The 18,705-nt window shown below is 48.8% G+C and overlaps 1 protein-coding gene across 2 annotated transcripts in view; it reads left to right on the top strand.

The window, feature by feature from the left end:
- The window catches only part of PNP (purine nucleoside phosphorylase), a 379,606-nt gene extending 363,154 nt beyond the window's left edge, over window positions 1-16,452 (top strand). For both annotated transcript variants that reach the window (XM_069633728.1, XM_069633727.1), the window contains one exon: window positions 14,066-16,452. In XM_069633728.1, coding sequence (XP_069489829.1) covers window positions 14,066-14,280 — 215 coding nt within the window. In that variant the 3' untranslated portion in view covers window positions 14,281-16,452. The remainder of the gene's footprint in view (window positions 1-14,065) is intronic.
- The last annotated feature ends 2,253 nt before the right edge of the window (window positions 16,453-18,705 follow it).

Raw genomic sequence — 18,705 nt, 5'->3', positions numbered from 1 at the left:
CCCGGCTCTACTCTGAGACTCTGGGGCAGCCACTGACACTGGCCCCTTCCTGTGCCTGGGCTTTGGCCCCCCCTGCATCTTCACCGGACCACCCTTCTGGAGGTGCCCCAATCCTTGTTGGCCGCCGGCGTCTCTGCACTGGGGTATCTTCTATCTCCTGGGTGGGCCTGGGTGCTTCTGGAGCCACCACTTCATGCGGGATCTGTTATTTACTTGGGGCCTCACATCGCTGACTCTGGGACCGCGGACATCGCCGCCCCCGCCCCTTGGGTCTCCTGCATCTGTGCTCCCCTGGCATTCTCCCCCGGCTCTCCCTGGACTTGCTAAGCCTCCACATTCTGCTCTGGCAACCATATTATCTTATTTTCTCTGACCCACAGCCTCTGGTTTCTACGTGCGAACTCCTGTTTTCACACCATACTCTGCACACTGTGTCACGAGGTACAAGATCCGAGTTCCCCTCGCCTTCTTCCTGGGCTGCTGGGGATCCCCCTCTCTCCACCCGACCTCCGACGCCGCCGGGGTGACCAAGGGGGGCACGAGGAAACAGAGCTCCATCAACATGTTTGCAAAGGCGGCGGTGAGATTGCCGGAGGAGGCTGCTGGACAGGCCCCTGCCGCCTCATCTAAAGCAGCCCCGGAATCCCAAAATATTATGGACTTTATCCGGGAGGGCTTCACTACACTTCACTCAAAACTGGACGACATGAACGGCACTATATCCTCCATTAAGGCCCACATCGAGAGGACGGACAGCCGGGTGTCGGAGGTCGAGACACGGGTCGGCTCTGCTAAGGATGCGCTGGGTGCCCTGCGCTCCGAGGTTGTTGCTCTCTCCAGCCGAGTCCTCGAGGTGGAAAAGAAGAACGAGGACTTGGAATCCCGCTCAAGGCGCAAAAACCTCCGCATTATCGGGGTTCCCGAGAATGAAGTCCATGAGCCAATGGAAGACTTCGTTGAGCACACACTGCTGTCGCTCCTTGACTCACCCGAGCTCTCCCCGCACTTCGCTATTTAGGGGGCACATCGCGCCCTGACGGCTAAACCTAAGCCCGGTGCTCCACCTCGGCCCATCATAGCTCGTGTGCTGAACTACCGCGACCGTGACGCCCTCCTCAGGGCCGCAAGGCTCAAGGGTGAGCTACTACTGGGCGGCGCAATGATTCACCTTTACCCAGACTTCAACAGCCGTCCAACGGGAACGCAAGACCTTCCAGGCGGTGAAACGAAGGCTGCGAGACCACTCAATCAAATACGCTATGCTCTACCCCGCCAAACTTCGCATAGAGCACGCGAATCAGGTGTTCTTCACGATCCCTGAGGAGGCCTCCAAGTTTATAGACGAACATTTCCCTGGCTGATTTCCCCCCCTCTCCCCCCTCCTCCGATCATGGTTCTACAGTTACCCTTTGGGCCCGACGGGGAGAGGCCAGGCCCAGCCGCCTTCCCGTTTCGGGGCCATATTGATCCTCTATCCCGTAATCGGCTTGTTCTGCTCATTCTACAAACACGTGCCTTACCACTATGTGCAAGTACTTTGCCCAAGTTACACGTTATTCCTACTGTGGGCACTTTTTGTTCTACTGGATCTGCCGTAGCCCGGAGTGACGCGGCCAGTCCGGCCCGCAGGCCCCCAGGCGCTGATGCCTCTGGTTTGGTTTTGGTTGAGGGGAATTGGGATTGTCATCCCTCTGTTTGGGGGGGATGTGGGTGGGGGTGGGACTTGTTTGGGGGTATATTATTAAAAAGTTGGTGCTGGCAGCGAAGGCGGACTGTGGTGTGGCACTCAGGAACTGTTGCCGCAGGGCTGCGAATCTGACCCACTGGTCATTGACATTTTCTCTGCTTCAAACGCTACTACTTCTGTGATCAAGAGTGACTTGACCTTTATGAGCTGGAACGTACGGGGGTTGGGTAATTATAAAAAGATGAGGCAGCTCCAGGCCGAGCGCCACGGGTCCAAGATTCTTTTCTTACAAGAGACACACGCTCGCACGGAACAGTGCATGCGTTTCGCCAGAACCTGGGGCCCCCATAGATTTTCCACAGATTTCTCTACTCAAAGCCGTGGGGTCATGACCCTCATTCACAAGAGTCTCAACTTCACCCTCATTTCCCTCCAAATTGACCCCCAAGGCCGGTATGTACTGCTTCATGCCACGCTCCAACACAAGTAAGTGGTTCTGCTGAACATTTACGGTCCTAACATAGACGACCCAGATTTTTATGTGCAGGTCACGTCCCTCCTTGAAGGCTTCCCCCTTGTCCCCATCCTCTGGGGGGGTGATTTCAACACGATTTTTGATGTAGCCCTCGATAGATCTGGCTCCAAGCCCCGCCATCTCTCCAGGGCTGCTTACGCTGTACTATCATCCCTACCCCGCCTGGCCATGGTAGATGCGTGGAGGTTCTTTTACCCGGATTCCCGCATTTACTCTTTCTACTCCTCAGTCCATGATTCCTATTCCCGCATTGACAGATGGGTGATCTCCAACGAATTGGTTAAGAACGTCACACGGTTAATGATCCTTCCCAGGACCCTGTCTGACCACTCTCCGGTTACCGTTACCATCGGCTGGGGTCCTGATCCCGGCCGGACCCGTAGCTGGAGGTTGAAACCCCTTTCCCTTCTGGAGCCGGAGTTCTGCTCCGAGCTCGAGGTGTCGATTGAAGAGTTCTTCTCGACAAATACGGGCTCGGTAACATCTCAAGCCACTTTATGGGAGTCCTTTAAGGCTTATATTAGAGGGATTGCGCTGTCCAAGGAGAATGGGGTCCTTAAGTCGATCCGGAGAGATCGTGCCGTGAGTGAATCCAGGCTATCGACCCTGGAAGCTACATGCTCCCTTCACTCCACCCCGAGTAACCTGGCGGACATCGGAATGGAATTGGACACGTTCCGATCCCTTGCGGATCGTGAACAGAGGTTTTTGGATAATCCTGGCATGACAAGGAGATACGGGGAGGGTGAGCGCCCTGGTCGATTTCTGGCGAGACCGATTCGTCACAAGACAGGGTCCCCACACATACTTGGCATTGAGGGGCCTGACGGCTCCATGGCTGTCTCCTCGCAGGACATTAACAGGGAATTTTTCGCATTCTATGAAACCCTATACTCTAATTCAGACGAGGTGTCAGTGGCGGAGATAGATTCCTTTCTTGATGCCCTTCCTCTGTCAACCCTATCTCCAGAGACCGCAGGTTCCCTTGACTCCCCACTCACACTTGAGGAGCTGTCAGCCGCTATTGACTACTTATCCTCTGGGAGAGCCCCTGGCTCGGACGGTATCCCGGTCAAATTCTATAAACATAAGTCACAGCTGCTCCCTCACTTGCTGGCCCTTTGGGAGGAGTCGGTGGAGGCCGGTGTATTTCCCCCTTCGCTCCGAGAGGCCACAATCATGGTATTACTTAAGTCTGGTAAATCCCCCTCGCAATGTGCTTCAATACGCCCGCTCTCACTCATAAATTGTGATGTCAAAATATACGCCAAGGCTCTGGCGCTCCGGTTGGTTCCCTTTTTGCCATCTATCATCAATCCGGATCAGGCGGGCTTCATCCCAGGTCGCTCCACCTCCCTGAACCTGAGGCGACTATTTAACATAATTAACAGAATCAGCCCCGAGACGCACGCAGTGGCCGCCACACTCGACCTGCAGAAAGCATTTGACTCAGTCTCATGGCGGTATCTATGGCGGGTCCTCGAGAGTTGCAAATTCGGCCCCTCCTTTCTTTCCTGGGTCAGATTGCTTTACTCGGCTCCCGTGGCTAGGGTCCGCACCGACGACCGTTGCTCCCCTCTCTTTGAGATCGCCAGGGGGACGAGACAGGGGTGCCCCTTCTCTCCCTTGATCTTTGCTATAGCAATAGAGCCCTTCGCTGATATGCTCCGCCAATTCCACGCTCATAGAGGCCTCCGTACCGCGGGCCAGGCGGACATAGTGTCCCTATATGCGGATGACGCACTGTTGTTTGTACGCTCTCCTTCCATCAACTTACCCCCAATACTGGAGGACATCATTCAGGTTGGCCGGATCTCGGGCCTTAAGGTGAATTGCTCGAAATCCACTCTCTTCCCACTTACGGAATGCACTCCCCCACCCCCATCCTGACACCCTGGGTTTCACATGGGCTCAAACTGCATTTGCCTACTTGAGGATAGAGGTAACGCGCCAGCAAGTGCTGACCTTCAAGGAGAACTATCTGAAGTATCTTAGACACCTGACAGCTAGGATCCGGGTCTGGGACAAACTCCCGATCTCCCTCGCAGGCAGAATAGGGCTGTTGAAGATGGTGGTGTTGCCCCAGCTGCTCTACAGGTTCATTAATGTAACCTTGTGGCCAAGGGGGGGGCTTCTTCCGAGAGCTGACTCGTACGGTTAATTCCTTTCTTTGGCACTCGGGTGCGGTCCGCCTAAAAATCGATACCTTGTCTACCCCCATGACTAACGGGGGCTTTGGTGCCCCCGACTTTCTTAAATACTGGCTGGTATCCCAGATCCAATACATTTCCTACTGGTTTAATACAGCGGACCCTCCACCACATGTCAGACTTGAGAAACTTGCGGTCTGTGATCGCGACATCCGCTCCTTAGTGATACAACCCGCTCCCCTGGCACTGGACTCGCAGAACCCGGTCGCCTGCACCTCCCTCGCCTTGTCGAGGATGTGGGGGATGACCGGAACTGCTCACGCCTTCCATGGCAACCTCCCTCTTTGGAATTTCCTCCCGTGGGCCCCACGAGTTCCACCGGGCACGGTTCGTCGTTGGGCTGATGCTGGCTACGAGTTGTTGCGTGATGTGTTTGACCAAGGTCTATTTGTTGAATGGCCCGATCTCCCTCTGCCCTTGAGGAGTGACCAGAGTGTATGGCTCCAATATTCATCCCTCCGCAGGACCCTTAAGCGTAATTACCAAACTTTCCCCGCATTACCACCTGACGACCCTGCCATCGAGGAACTCACCTCCCCCCTGCCCATGAGGGGCAAGATTTCCAGGTTATACTCTGTTGCAATCCAGATCTGTCCCAGACTTCGTTAAACTGAAGCGCGCATGGGAGGTAGACCTTGGTGTTGAAATGTCGGATGAGCGCTGGGCACACCTATGCGAGCGCACGCATCGAGTGTCCTTCAACTCCCGGTTTAAACTTATTCAGTTCAAAGTATTACACAGGTTCCATTACACCCCGATCAGATTGCACCGCATGTTCAGGGATCACCCTTCTAGCTGCCATAGATGCGGTCAAGATGATGCTGACTACATTCACATGATTTGGTCATGCCCTCGCCTCTCACAGTTTTGGGAGGCAGTTTGCTCGACGGTGTCTGCTGTGCTCAACCACCCCATTGTTCCCTCCCCGGTGTTATGCCTCTTCCATGACCTCCCAGGCCTCTCCCGGAACTCCAAAAAACTAGCTGGCCTCTGCTTGCTTCTCGCGGTGCGATCCATCCTGCTCTGCTGGCTTCGCCCCTCACCTCCCACACACGCCCAATGGCTAAGAGCGGTCACGTGGGCCTCGGACTCTGAGGAAGCCTGGTCCCATATGCAACCCACCCACTCCAGACCTAGGAACATCTGGCTCAGGTTCCGCTCTTACATGTCCGATCTCAACACTACAGCGGAGGCCTCTCCCCCACCTGCTCCCCTCCACCAGCTCGGATCTTCACCCCCATCATAGATCTCTGTTGCCCTGTGCATGTTGTAAATGTGCCTATTGATTGAGTTGTTATGTGAAGCAACCTCTGCGCACCCTCACTGTGTACATTGTATTCATATTGTAACTGCCTGTCGCTGTTCGCCTGCGTTTTGCTGCCACACTGAATAATAAAAAGAAGATTTAAAAAAAAGGACCCAAAAGGTCCCTGGCAACACTGCCTATAAGGAGCTGTGTGCTGCAATAGTAAAATACATATGCCTTATGAGATATGGAGGAAAATAGCCTCCATAGGACAGTAAAGCACAAATGAGAGTTCCAAAACACAGAGCCCATAAGAATGAATGAGTGGTGAAAAGGCTCCACTCATTCAGGATTGAAGAAAAATGCTGTGGGCCTCACTAGGAGAGGGGATGAAGCATAAAAATGATAAATCTCACAGCACTCTTTGGCCCTGATTAAGGAGGGTCTGGAGAGTGCTCCTTCCCCCAAGCCAGTAAGGATTACTGGCTATTACTGGCTATGTGCTAGGCCTCAGTCAGAGGATGGCACAGATGATGACTGAGGCTTCTGAGAATGTGAAAGCTGGTTGAGCTCTGGTCAAGCAATGGCATGACCAGAGGCTAATATGGTGGCGTTTACTCCAGACCAGCAAGTTCTCCATCATGGTTCCTGTAAGACGGAGGGTCTTACAGGACAAATGGACACAACCCTTCAAAGTTGTAGGAAACCTTGGAGAGGTCAACTATTTGATAGACTTGGGCAACACCAAGAAGGCCCCATCCCGTGCCAAGGACAGATGAACTGGTGGATAAGTTGGGCTCAGCAAAATTCCTCTACATTTGACCTGATAAGTGGTTATTGGCATATTGTCATCACTGGCCATGCCAAGGAGAACTGCATTCTCCATCACAGATGGCTTGTACCAATGTAGGGTTGTGCCCTTTGGCTTAAAGAAAGCACCTGCTGCATTCCAGTGGATGGTGAACCACGTTCTGCATGGCATACTTGGATGACATTGCAGTGTCCAGCCCTACCTGGGAAAAACCTCTTGCCCACCTGGGTTATGTGCTGCAGGCCCTTTCGGGAGACCAATCTGACAATCAAAGCAAGTAAATGCCACGTTAGTCAAAGTAAAGTAGTATGTCTTGTCTTTGAGCTAGGAGGAGGCGAGATTAAGCCCTTACGCAGCAAAGTGCAGGCTGTACAAGACTGGGCCACTCCAACTACTTAAACTCAAGTCAGAGCCTTCATATGACTTACTGGTTACTACAGGCACTTTATTGAGAACTCTGGGACCATAGCTTCTCCTCTGAATACTGTATCCTCTCCCAAGTACCATTAAAAATGTCAAGTGGAATGAGGACTGTGAAAAAGCCTTGCAGGGGCTGAAAGATGCCCTCTGTAAAGCTCCAATGCTGAGGGCTCCAGATTATACTCGGGCATTCTAAATCCAGACTGATGCTCCCAAAACAGGGATAGGAGCAGTCTTGTGTCAATTTGATCGCAAAGGCAGGGAGCACCCCATCTGCTTTACTAGTCGAAAACTAAAAAACGAGGAAACCAGGTGGGCTGCAATTGAACAAGAATGTTTTTCTATTGTATGGGCCTCAAAGGTTCACGCCGTACCTTCTATGGAACTACTTTAGGATTCAAACTGACCACCAACCCTTAGGGTAGGTGGTTGCAGATGAAAGGAGAAAACCCAAACTTGCTCAGGTCGTCCATAAGCCTACAAAGCATTGACTTGACTATTGAACACAGGTCAGGTACCCAACATTTGAATGCTTATGGTCCCTCCAGAAAGTATGACCTACTGGATCAAGAGAATCACCCAGGAGTAGCTCAGATCCTCCTGTCACTAGTCTGGGGCGGCGAGTGTTATGGTGATTTAACATTTGTATGTTTCATTCCCCGCTCCTAGTGATACCCCCAGCACTTTTTGCTGGACTGCTGGACCTTTTTCTTTAAATCTTGAATGGGTGGAGCCCTTTTCCACTCATTCATTCTTTTGGAACACCATCCTGTGTTTTACTGTCCTATGGAGTCTACTTTCCGCCATCTCTTTTAAGGCATCTGTATTTTACTTTTGCAGCACACCGCTCCTTTATGAGCAGTGTTGCTAGGAACCCTTTAGGTTCTGAGATTCTTTTCTATATCCTAGAATAACTACAGAATAACTGTTCTTAAGGACAGAGAAGTACTTAGTATCTCTCCTAAAACTTTTTATAGTCTGAGAGATTGGCACACACCCATGTATGTGGAGTGCCAAGGGGATACTTAGTATATCCCCCCCTTCTCTCCCCCACCATTACTAGCGTGGTTGTCCTTGTCAGTCCTTCTACAGTCGTGGGAGGCCTGTGTGTGTTTTGCCTTTGGCGGGAACCCTTGGGTGTCACTGCCTAGGCTCCAGAGTATCTGGGCAGGCAGGAAATGGGGGAGGAGTTTTTCACTTCTCTGCTTTGTCTACCAGCGTGCCTGAATGGAACCAGCTCCCACTGGGGGTCTGGCTGTCCTGATTGGACAGCCACCCATCCCTTTCTGTAAATTGCTGAGAGAGATTGCAGAGGAGTGTTTGCTGAAACTGTATAAAAGGTGAGGTTCCTAAGATGAAAGGCAAGTCGACCACCGGAAACTGATGTAACCGAAGATGACCAGTGACGCCTGAAAACCCTTTGCAACACTGAAGTGACCACTGCTGTCCTGACCCCGTTTTCTGGGCGACAGAGGAACTCCGAAGAGGACGACTCCTTCCCTTTGACTGGTTGGAACAACCAGTCCCAAGACGAGCTTTAATCGGAGCCATCTCCCGAGGTGCTGTGCCTCACCAAAGCTGTGGAACCCCAAGAAGTGCATCATTGTGGAAGGGCCGAATCCGTCCACGTCTTTGCTGAGCTCCAGGTGAACCTCCAGAGACACAATCCGACCTGTCCAAATCCCCCTCACAAGAGTGCAAGACTTCAGGAACTAAAGATTCTATGGGCGAAATGCATCCTTTGTTGGTGCTGCAGAAAAAGCACCAAAACCAGAGAGTGACCAGAGAAGTTGCTGAAAACGCTGCCAGAGGTCTTCCCTTGAGACTGCTGCTGAGAGATCCCATCCATTGCCCTATATTTGGTCACCAGTCCAAGGAATCCGGGGGTCTGTTCCCGGGCTGCCACATCAAGGAGAATCCCCCGACGAACATTTCTTCAAACCAAAGTTACTGTGGGGAAAAAGGTATTGTTTACCTTAATCTGAAAAGTCGCTCCAGAGTGGTGGAGTGCACGTACAGGTGTCCAGGGCAACCTCCGACTCAAGCTGTTTCTTGTATCCCTTTGATAAGTCCTTTAACAGGGTCTCTGGCGTTGGTTGTATACCCATGTATCTTAGAGACTAGAAAATATAAACTGGAGTTTTCATTGTTCTGCTGCTTGAGCCCTCTCCAAACTCCCCTTTCGCTAGGGTTGCGTTTTGGACTTTAAAAACCTTGCTGTGCCAATAAATCGCCTCTAGAACACTAACCAACTTTTATCCTTCCTGAAAGGCATTCTTATGTGAGTTTGCAGAGTAAATGTACTTAACGTATTTCTTCTAAGTTTTGCGAGTTATTACCGATAATACGATAGAACTGTCATTACTGTCAAAAGCTCTAACCATGGTAACCGCGAGCAACTACAAACCAAGCAGTAGCCTTTGAAAAGTATTCTAAAGTAATCCTATGTGTTTTGGTTTATTGTACGAAGTAGTTTAAAAGTGATTCTTGTGTAAATATAATCTCTATTTTAATATACATTTGAGTATTTCTTTCACGTGTATTACTAACTAGGTTCAGTGTACTTACCTACAGTGCACATCTTCCTCTTATGATAAACCTGACTGCTCAGCCACTCTACCAAGGTTCCATGAGTAGTACAGAGTGATACTAAAAGTTGGGAATCTACAAACCATTGGGATAGTTTTGTAAAAGCCTACCTTCCAGAGGACTTTGCGAAACCCCCCTAACAGGGAACATTTATCAAATTGCATTGGAGCACATGCCTGGCAACACCATTTCCAGTCTTTATACTCTTCAAGAGATACCTTAAATTAAACTGTGACAAATATTGTAATGAGCACCAAGTAACCGATTGAAACTGCTATTTTCTCTATCTAATTGCCTGTTAATAGTAGAGTGCTTTATTGTCTCCGCATAACAAGACCCCGGTCCCTGACGATCTACAAGCAGATCTTAGAACAACCCATGCATCGGGTTTCCTCTGCTATTAAAATGTTTCAGTGAAATGAATAAAACATATAATTTTCCAGAGTTTTGCCATAATAATTCTCAAAAGGGAGACCGAGAGGCCTCCTCAAACTACATGCCAAAGCGGGTCATTACGAGGATGGCTGTAGCACGAATAGGCAATTGACTGGGCATATTGTTAGGAAAGATTTTGTAATTGTAGGTCATTTTCCTTCCATGTGGCAACCCCTAAACTTTTTGCTGTTTTTCACCTTGTTCTTGACTTTGCCAGAGAAGTGCAGCCTTCTGCCGCACTCCTCTGGGCTTTCGCTCCTTTCTTACGGGGAAACTGACATGCCCTTAAGACAGTCAGTACCGGGAAACGCTGTTTTCCGTAGTTTCTTTTATCATGTTGCGGCTTTCGTGCAACATGACACAACAGGGCACTGTAAGCTAAGTTACTGCTCTCTTGGGTCTCTAGCCTTCTACAGGCCCTAGATACTCTTTTAGGATTATAACTGATCGGTGTAAGTGATTCACGGACGGGAATGGTGGCAGCGATCGTTTCTTGTGTTTTGAGCTCCTTTTGGCGTTTTAAGCGCGTTTCTCGCGCTTAGCCATGGCCAGACCACGAGGCTCCTTTGTCCTGTCCGCTGACCGTCTTACTCCCTTCACCTTCCCCAGATCGAGCCGACCCGGGGCCTTCCTTATTTGGGCATGTACTTTCCCGCAAAACAGGGATGCTTTCGCGGGCTTCTACATGCCTGGTGTGTGCCTCCAGGATGTGGGCTGGGATGTCTGCTCCCAGTACACATCCTGGGGCGCCAGAGAGACTAGGGTGGTGTGAATGCCTGGGACCACCGTGGTCCGTGATAGGTCCACGTATGGTGTGAGTGTTGATGAGCGGATCTCCCATTGGGTCCCCTCCGTTTTGGCGCGAAGGGAACCGTGGATAAGAGGGGGCTGGAAACACCACGACCATGTCGATCTCCTGAGTTCTCACGAAGGAATACAGGAGCCAAGTATCCTGCAACCAAGAGGCTGAACCGAGGAATCGCTGGTGACCCGCTGAAGGACTGCTCCTCTGCACTGCTGTCGCCTTGTGAAACCCTTTGATCGAACCAGAAGGCCTGTACTGGTACTTTGACCCTTGGAATACCGGGGACAGCTATTCTCGGCATCTTCACCATCTCCTGCTAGTAAGCCTTCGGAAGCGTCTCTGGGCCATCCAGCAGACTGACCAGCCTACACAGGAGTCTTGCTCTGTAACCGCCGCCAGGTTGTGTAGTATTTCGAGTCCTTGTCACTCTCACACGATTCGTACACTTGGCGTTCCCAGGTCTGAAGTGAGTAGTGTACATTTGGCTCAGATACACACGGCCGCTCCGTTGCCCTGCTGTGGTAACAAACTGTGCGGGTTCCTTCATTTGGGACGTCTTTTACTCCACCCTGCTGCTGCAGACTCAACACGACAACGAGACGTCCCCTGCTCTTCTGAACCTGCCAGCGACTGAAACTGACGCGGAGAAGCCTGGGTCTGCTTGCATCGGGGACCGGTGAGTAGCATAGCTAGGAACTGGTCGCCCTCCTGCAGGAGCCCATAGCTTTTCCCCGCTGTGTCAAAACAGCACGCCTTTCCGTACTCGCGCTCTGCTTCTGCCCACAGTGGAGGCTGCGCTTGAGTCGTGGAACTCAGTTCTTCTTCATGTGTGCACTGAACTGCCTGATTTCCCTCGAAGAGACTCCCCTTTTTTTGCCTGTTGGCACCAGCGTGTGCAGGTACTTTTGAGCACAAGGCTCCACTCTTCGTAGGGCTCGGACCTCCTTTTAGTTAGATGCCTCTGAAGGCGAACTGGGTCTAAGCATTATTTCGCACTGCCTGTTTTCCTTACCTTTTAGGTGGACTACACATTTCGTGCTTCTAACGCTTGAGACTTGTTTGTATTTGTGTATATATTGTATTGGTATGGTATGTGTTGGTTTACTAGAGTTGTATTGTGATTTCTCGCTACGGTCATTGTTTTAAAGGCCTTGGAATAAATGTGTATATATTTTTAATATAGCATCTGTTTGGAGTAGTTTGTAAGTGTCCTTGCTTTGTGTGCTCATTGCAGGCTTTCAGTCACCCTCACCCCTCTTGAGACCTAGTCTTGACCGCCGCGATCGCTACCTTGCTTGGTCTGGCTTGTCCAGAGGTTACCCTGTTCCAAGTAATTAGGTTGGCCTTATGAACTTCTGCGCCACCAGGACAGAGTTCAGAAATCCGTCTTAACACATATCACTCCCCATTCCCATTAAGGTACCATTGGACTCACTGGGAAGAGGGAGGACGGTTGCACCATTCATGAATGGTGCTGGTGCATCCGTCAAGGTCTGCAAGCGGGTGCCATTCCGCCTGCCATGTCAGACCTAGAGGTCTGACAGGCACCCGCTCGCTGAACTCGTAGTTTACTGGTCCGGAAACAACGGTACCGGTAAGCTTACCGGTGCCGTTTTTCCGGACAGGCAAACTTGTAATGACCCCCAATGTCTTTAATTGATGCTCTAGCTAAAATCTATGCAAAAACTATCCTATTTCACCTTGGTGGATGGGCTGCTAAACACCATATCCTGTCTGAAGCATGGTCTGGATTCCAAAAAGGTGTCTCAATAATAGACCGCTACTGCAGATGTTTCTTATCCTCCAGAAGTTTGTAAAACAAGGTCAAATGTTGTATTTGGCATTCATTGATTCCCAGACCGCCTTTGCTTTTCCCTACCCAGAACACACTCTTTGTAGACTTAGCCACTTGTTAGCAGGGGTTCCCGGCTGAATGGACTCCTTCTACTTGTAACACACTTCTCGATGATTTAAATGTTAATTCCTTGTATCTTATTGAGCTCCGCAAAAAGGTTAAACTAAAATTGTGGGAGTGGCACTGGATTATTGTCATGAGACCTAGGCTTATTATAAACGTTGCAAGATGCTACGAGTACGAACAGTTTCCCAGTCCCCATTGCAGAGCTGTTTTTTAAAGTTCCGATTGAATCTTATTGTGCTGTGAAATAGTGAACATTCGAGCTGAGCCAGGTGTTCTAACTGAATCATGTACGTTTTACAATTTGAACCATGCAGACATTTTCTGAGCAAATGTTCAGGCACTGCACAACATCGCCTACTTTCTCTCAGCCTCTTTGTTCGTCGTTCTACGCACTCCATAATGGCCGATTTTGTTTTTGGCGAAGAATGTCTTTAACGTAGGAAGTTAGTTCTTTCTGTTTCATGTTAATTGGTGTAATGTAGTCTATGATTTAAGATTGCTCTACTATTTGAACTGTAAACCAAATCACAATAATAATTATAAAAAAAAGAAATATGCGGCTCCACCCCAGATACGAAAATACAGGTTAAATGATATATTAAAACCATTGGTATGCTGGCGGAAAATATGCCGTACTGAAGCCCTAGCTCACCATAGAGAGGGAGTCTGCGATGTTTTGCATATCTGCGGGGCTGGGGAGGTAGTTTGTGTGTTAGGCCTACAGTTTCTTTTTGGGGTGTGAGCCTACCAAGCAGGGTGCACTGTCAAAATCTATTCTAATGAACCATTACAACGACTGGGTGCTCGAAGTAAAACTGGATGCATGTTATGCCCACCACCTAGCCTCAAAATATAGAACTGCAAACTCCCATCTAGGTGTGGAGACTTACCTTGGATTGTTCCCCGTCCAAAGAATGCGAACACTTCCAAACTCCGCTTTAGCATATTGCCTCTCGCTACCTGTACAACCCATTGACTCTCCTGCACCATGTCCTTTCTGTAAGTTATATGAAGATGAGCTTCATTTTTTGTCTTCATGTCCCTTTATAAGACGTTGACATAAATGGCTTTAACCCATTTTTAATTTCCCTGGTATGACAACCAGCAGAGAAGCTATTGCACTATTGAGGAATAACACTAATTTGCCTGTTTTTGGTGTTGTGGTTTCTACTTTCTTTACAAAAGCGTTTTCCATGAGGAGTGCCCTTACCTCGGTTTTTTTAATAGAATGTTTATGAACTAACTGTGCAATACTGAAAACATATTATTTTTAATGTTGCCGTGTTTTTATATTATGGGTAATATTTGGCTAGTTAAAATTATGACATTTTTATTAATGCTTTTTATAGTGTAGACAGAAATGAAGCTTGAATTGCTATATTCAATGTGCTCTCTTTATTATCTAGGGATGAGTACAGTGCCTGAGGTAGTTATCGCCCGGCACTGCGGCATGCGTGTGATTGGTATTTCCCTCATCACCAATGAGGCTGTGACGGACTACACCAGCGAGGCTCGTGCAAACCATGAAGAGGTGCTAAAAGCTGGCAAAGACAGTGCAAAGATGATGGAGACGCTGGTCTCAACACTGCTGCCACGTATCGACTCCAACAACAATGTTTAGTAGAGAACTGGTGCTGGGAGGAGGGGGGTGAGGTTCCAAGATCTTGTGGTATGGCATCCCTGGCCAGTACTGTACTGTTGCCATGCCACAGACCCATGGATGGATGACTGGGTAGCTGATAGAGATAAACATTAACACATGGTAGCTTCAGCTTTAAAACCAGGTGATGGTACTCTAGAGCCAGTGTCTTCTCTTCTCATGGTCTGCTATAAGCGACATTGGTTCCATGATTCGGTTTTTCCAGCCATCAAGTCTTTGCTTAATGCGCAGTGGTGTGTTGGCCATGGTATTCCCACGTACTCTACTCCATCATGCAAATATATGGAACTGTTGGAGAAGCACAATTCCAGCCCATTTTGTGCCCCGCTATCTGTGACTACTATATTTGTTTTAGTTGATCGATTTTTCATTTGACCTCTTGATCAAGATCCCTGTCAGCCTATCAAGTCGTCCATCCTGTGTTGATTGTATAGGAGGCAATTCCTTTGATGTACAAGAGCCCTGTCCCATTCCCCCAGCACCTTCTGCATTGTTGGAACTCCAAATGTATGTCTCATCGACCAGGCTTATTAAAATGACTCCTGCACTTTCTGCTTGTACTTGGACCTGAAACTAATGCAACCAAAAACAGCCTTTAGATAGTCTCAGCTCAATAACCAAGCACTTAAGGTACTAGGTGCTAGCGACATGCATTATACTTCGCTATTCTAAACTTTCACTTGGTTAGAAATTCCTCTGGTTGTATGCAAATTCCTCCATTCCTTGAATGCTTCGTTGCTGCTCGGTTTGTCCCATACTTCATGCATGATTGAGATGTTCTGTTTTATACCGCACACCGCTACCACCCCAAGGGCAGTCTCCAGGTGTTCATGTGGCTCTGCAAGAGAAGAGGGCGGGATGTGTTGGTGAGGATCGGTTCAGAACCAGGAGAAACTCACGTATGTGCGTGTTGTCTTGCATGTGAGAGTTGGTTCGAGATGGTTAGTACAGGATGCTATTAAAATAATGTTGTACTGTGTAATTTATAAATGGTCAATATTGCTCTAATATGGTGGTTGCCGGTCATCCCCTGTGAGATGCTAGTGGGGTAGGGCTTGGACTTTAATGTCTAATTTGGTATTACTGTTGGTGAGATGCTGATGTTTTTGGATGCCACAACTCCTTAATTACGTGAATTAACAATCAAGGATGAGGTCTTTGGTCATACACACTCACACCCATGAGTGGGAAAGTTTAACCTTACAAGTTATGCTCATGAATTGTGTTTTAAATTAATTGAATTGCCTTTCTCTAGATCGAAGTGTGCTGCCAGTACCGGCGACATGATCCCAAATCTCTGTGGCACATAATTACATCATGTTGGATGGAGATAATGTGGGTGATGTATAGCGTTACCGTGGGAGGGCATAACTTGCATTGTCAAGCACTTCCATACAAGAATAGCTATTGAATATATTAATAGATTATTCACTGTACATGTCGAGTTTTTTAATTTCTAATCTTACTTCAACCCTGTACCACCCTCAACACGCATCCTGTCAAGTGCTCTGGTGCAACTTGTCAGTGGTCCATAATGCTACCACAATTATATATATTTTACTGGCAGCTATCGTTTTTTAATGTTAAAAATAATAGTCTGTATTAAAATGCTGTTCAAGGAATAGCTCCAAACTGAGATGTATCCTTCATGCTAAAAAAGATCTGCGATTGAGTTGCTGATCTACACAACCAACCTCCGGACACACAAAAAAATATTCTGCTTGTGGGAATGTTAAATGTGGACTTAAATTGGTCTTTAAGAGCAGAATAACTCAACGAGTTTTCGTAAAGCTGACTGTCCCGTTTTCTTAAGCAAGTTCAATTTCCCCCGATTGCTGGGCTCGAGTTCAGTACGAGTCTTTCACAACTCCTGACCATCTTTTGTGGCCTACACACTCGTTGATTACTCACCTGTGTGCTGCACTGGCAGATTCTGGATGAAGGACATCACGTCCTGCTGTTTGATGAAAAGTATACTGTTCTCAGAAGGGGCAGCCCTACCTTTTGAATTTAGACATCACATTCCTCAATCTTCATGTACAAGCACTTTTTTCCTGTAAGGTCTATTTATGCTAGCTTTATTGCGTAGGGTATTTAAATGCAACTTTTATTGAATAAAACAAAGTCTCACAGTGTGTTGTCTAATTTACAGCTGTACAATTCAGATTAAATCTGCAGGCATTCTGTCATTTTCATGTTGGTATACCAATGACAAAGAAGGGAATGTCACTGGAGCGCCTGTTCAATGTGCCCTGCTCTCTGCTTCAATAAAGTGCGACCGGAAACTGTAATTTTATTTGGCTAGTAAGAACTTGTCTAGTGGATCCAATCTAAATGCAGCACTCGGGGATGTGGAGCAGGCTTTGCTGTAAAAATAACCAGCTTTTGAAGCTAAAGGGCGTTTGATTGTTCCAATTGCATCTCAACTCTGCTCTCTGTTGCCGGGTGTGCATCCATCTGCAAAAAGAGTGTGCTGTTGCACCAATGCCCTACACCTACAAACATACAAAGCAAATGGTATGTGCTGAATGCATCTCGATCCACCTCGACTCTCCTGAATCAGCCACCTCGCAATTCTGTGCCTCTGTGACTCCCTCTGTCACGCTATTCTTCACTTTTGGTCCAACCCACTCAGCCGGAAACTCTCTTGATGCTTCATCTATGGAGACATCCCTATCTCTTACCTGGCCACCACCCCCCCCCCCCCCCCCCCCCTCTCCTGATCTGACCAATCTCTCCTCCTGCTTGGGGGCCCCTCTGCCCCCTATCTAAGGCACCCTCTGCCCTGCCAGCCTCCTTTGCCATCATTCGATCAATGAAGCGAATGTCAGTTGCTACTTTTGCCTCCACTTAATTGCCCCTCCTTACCCTGCTACTGACTCGCCTTCCCATTCTGTCCTTAACCTGCACCCCTCCAGCTCTAACACCCGCAACATCCTTGCCCCTGTCATGAGGATCTGCTTGAAACGTAGAGTTGCTGAACGGAAGGTGCAGACCTCGGGCTCACCCTCGGGCAAACTTGCCTGCCGCCTGCTCCAAAGGCAGTATTGTTTCTCCATCTGCTCCAAGAAGAGGGCCCACATCCAAGCCTGCATTTCTGGAGCCACTAACAACACAGCGGAACTCTTCAAAATCTACAATGCACTCGCCAATCCAACTGCAGTCTCCACCTCTCCCCTACCGTGCCATGCTCTCTGCACCGCTCTGGCCTCTGATTTCACATATCAAACTCAGGACATCCTATCTTCACTTTCCACCTCCCCCTGCCCCCCCCCCCTCGTCCACTCCTGCTTTTCTGCCTCCATTTGCTCCCCGGCCCTCGCCGTACTCCTCCCTCCTGCCCATAGCACATGATGAGGTCGCTAAAGTTGTCTGCTCTAAGAAGGTCTCACCCAAACAGGTCTTTCCCTGCTCTTCTAGAACCATTAAAAAATATTCCCTGTCTTGTTCGGCTTGCGCGCTGACTTCTGCAACCACTCCTTCACCACTGGCTCTTTCCCTCTGTCCCTTAAGCACTCCCTTGTGCACCATCTCCAAAAAAAGCTGTCTGCTGACCCGTCCTGCCCAGCTTACTATTGCCCTATCTCCACCACCCCCTTCTTGGGTAAACTCTTTGAGAAGTCCCCCTCCACACCCTCGCTGATCCCTCATACTGAATACTCCAAGACCATTAATCTGTATTCCAGGTATCCACAAGCATGGAAACTGCTCTCCTGAACACACATGAAGACATGCTTGCAAATCTTCCCTCCGCATCAGGGATCGCGCACTGATTGGATGACCTCTTACCTCACTAACTGCCTATCCCAGCTCAGCTGCAGCTGGGCCCTAAATCCTCCACCACTTCACTCTATACCTGTAGTGTGTCCCTGGGCTCTATCCTAGTGCCATGGCTATTCAACATCTATCTCTCCCCTCTTGCCCACCTGATCTCCTTATTGACTAATTTCCAGTGTTAAGCTGATGACAAAAGGCTTTCTTTCAAACTTCCCTCTACTACCTCTTCCTCTTCTCTCATCCCTGATTCTTTTCGCTATGCAGGTATGGTGTGTGGATAATGGCGGTGTCCAGTTAAAGTACCGAATACAAAAGGATTGAATGCGAGAGTCCATTTGATCTAAAACAAAAGGGTTTTTGGGTGTCTGTTTTGGAAAAAATAAATAAAAAATTCGACCCTTTGGTTTTCGGTCCTGGTCCTTCGATTCTTTGGTCATTCAATCCTTTGCTTTCTAAATTTTGACCTAGAACCGATAATGACCTCGGTCTTAATGCTGGTAAGACAGAGATCCTCCTTATTGGGACACCTGCACACTGTTTTCCTTTTACCCTCTGGCTGACTTCCTTGGGCCCTCTACCCTCACTATCCTGTGAGGCCAAAAACCTCAG

The sequence above is a fragment of the Ambystoma mexicanum genome, chromosome 13 (genome assembly GCF_040938575.1).
Source record: "Ambystoma mexicanum isolate Mex_15411 chromosome 13, UKY_AmexF1_1, whole genome shotgun sequence".
Classification (NCBI taxonomy): Eukaryota; Metazoa; Chordata; class Amphibia; order Caudata; family Ambystomatidae; genus Ambystoma; species Ambystoma mexicanum.
The sequence above is the reverse complement of the archived record's forward strand: the minus strand, read 5'-3'. Positions and strand labels throughout refer to the sequence as shown.